General features: G+C 61.6%; 1 protein-coding gene across 1 annotated transcript in view; it reads left to right on the top strand.

Annotated features, from left to right (window-relative positions):
- Positions 1-271, top strand: part of HMHA1 (histocompatibility (minor) HA-1) — a gene marked incomplete at both ends in the record, with an annotated part of 5,599 nt that overhangs the window by 3,761 nt on the left and 1,567 nt on the right. The window contains 1 exon segment of the mRNA XM_010136463.1: positions 80-151. Within this exon segment, the coding sequence (XP_010134765.1) occupies positions 80-151 (72 nt within the window).

Genomic DNA, 271 nt, shown 5'->3' with positions numbered 1-271 from the left:
AGAGCCCAGGCTCTTCTCCCCTGTTTCTCTCCTGAACGCAGGAAGAGATCTCACACGGACCCTGTGTTTTCCTCTGCAGGTGGGAGGGGACACCAGGTCCATAAATCCTGGCCAACCTCCATCACGGAAGGTGACAGCAGCCTGGATGCAAGTGCGGGTAGATACCCAAACCAGCCCAGGGCTCTGACTCCAGCCTCCAGAGGAGGGGAGGGGAGGGGAGGGCGATGGGATGGGATGGGATGGGATGGGATGGGAGGGGGGGGGATGCGCA

Source organism: Buceros rhinoceros, unplaced genomic scaffold (assembly GCF_000710305.1).
Source record: "Buceros rhinoceros silvestris isolate BGI_N320 unplaced genomic scaffold, ASM71030v1 scaffold22595, whole genome shotgun sequence".
NCBI lineage: Eukaryota > Metazoa > Chordata > Aves > Bucerotiformes > Bucerotidae > Buceros > Buceros rhinoceros.
Note: the sequence above shows the minus strand (reverse complement) of the source record. Positions and strands in the feature narration are given on the sequence as shown.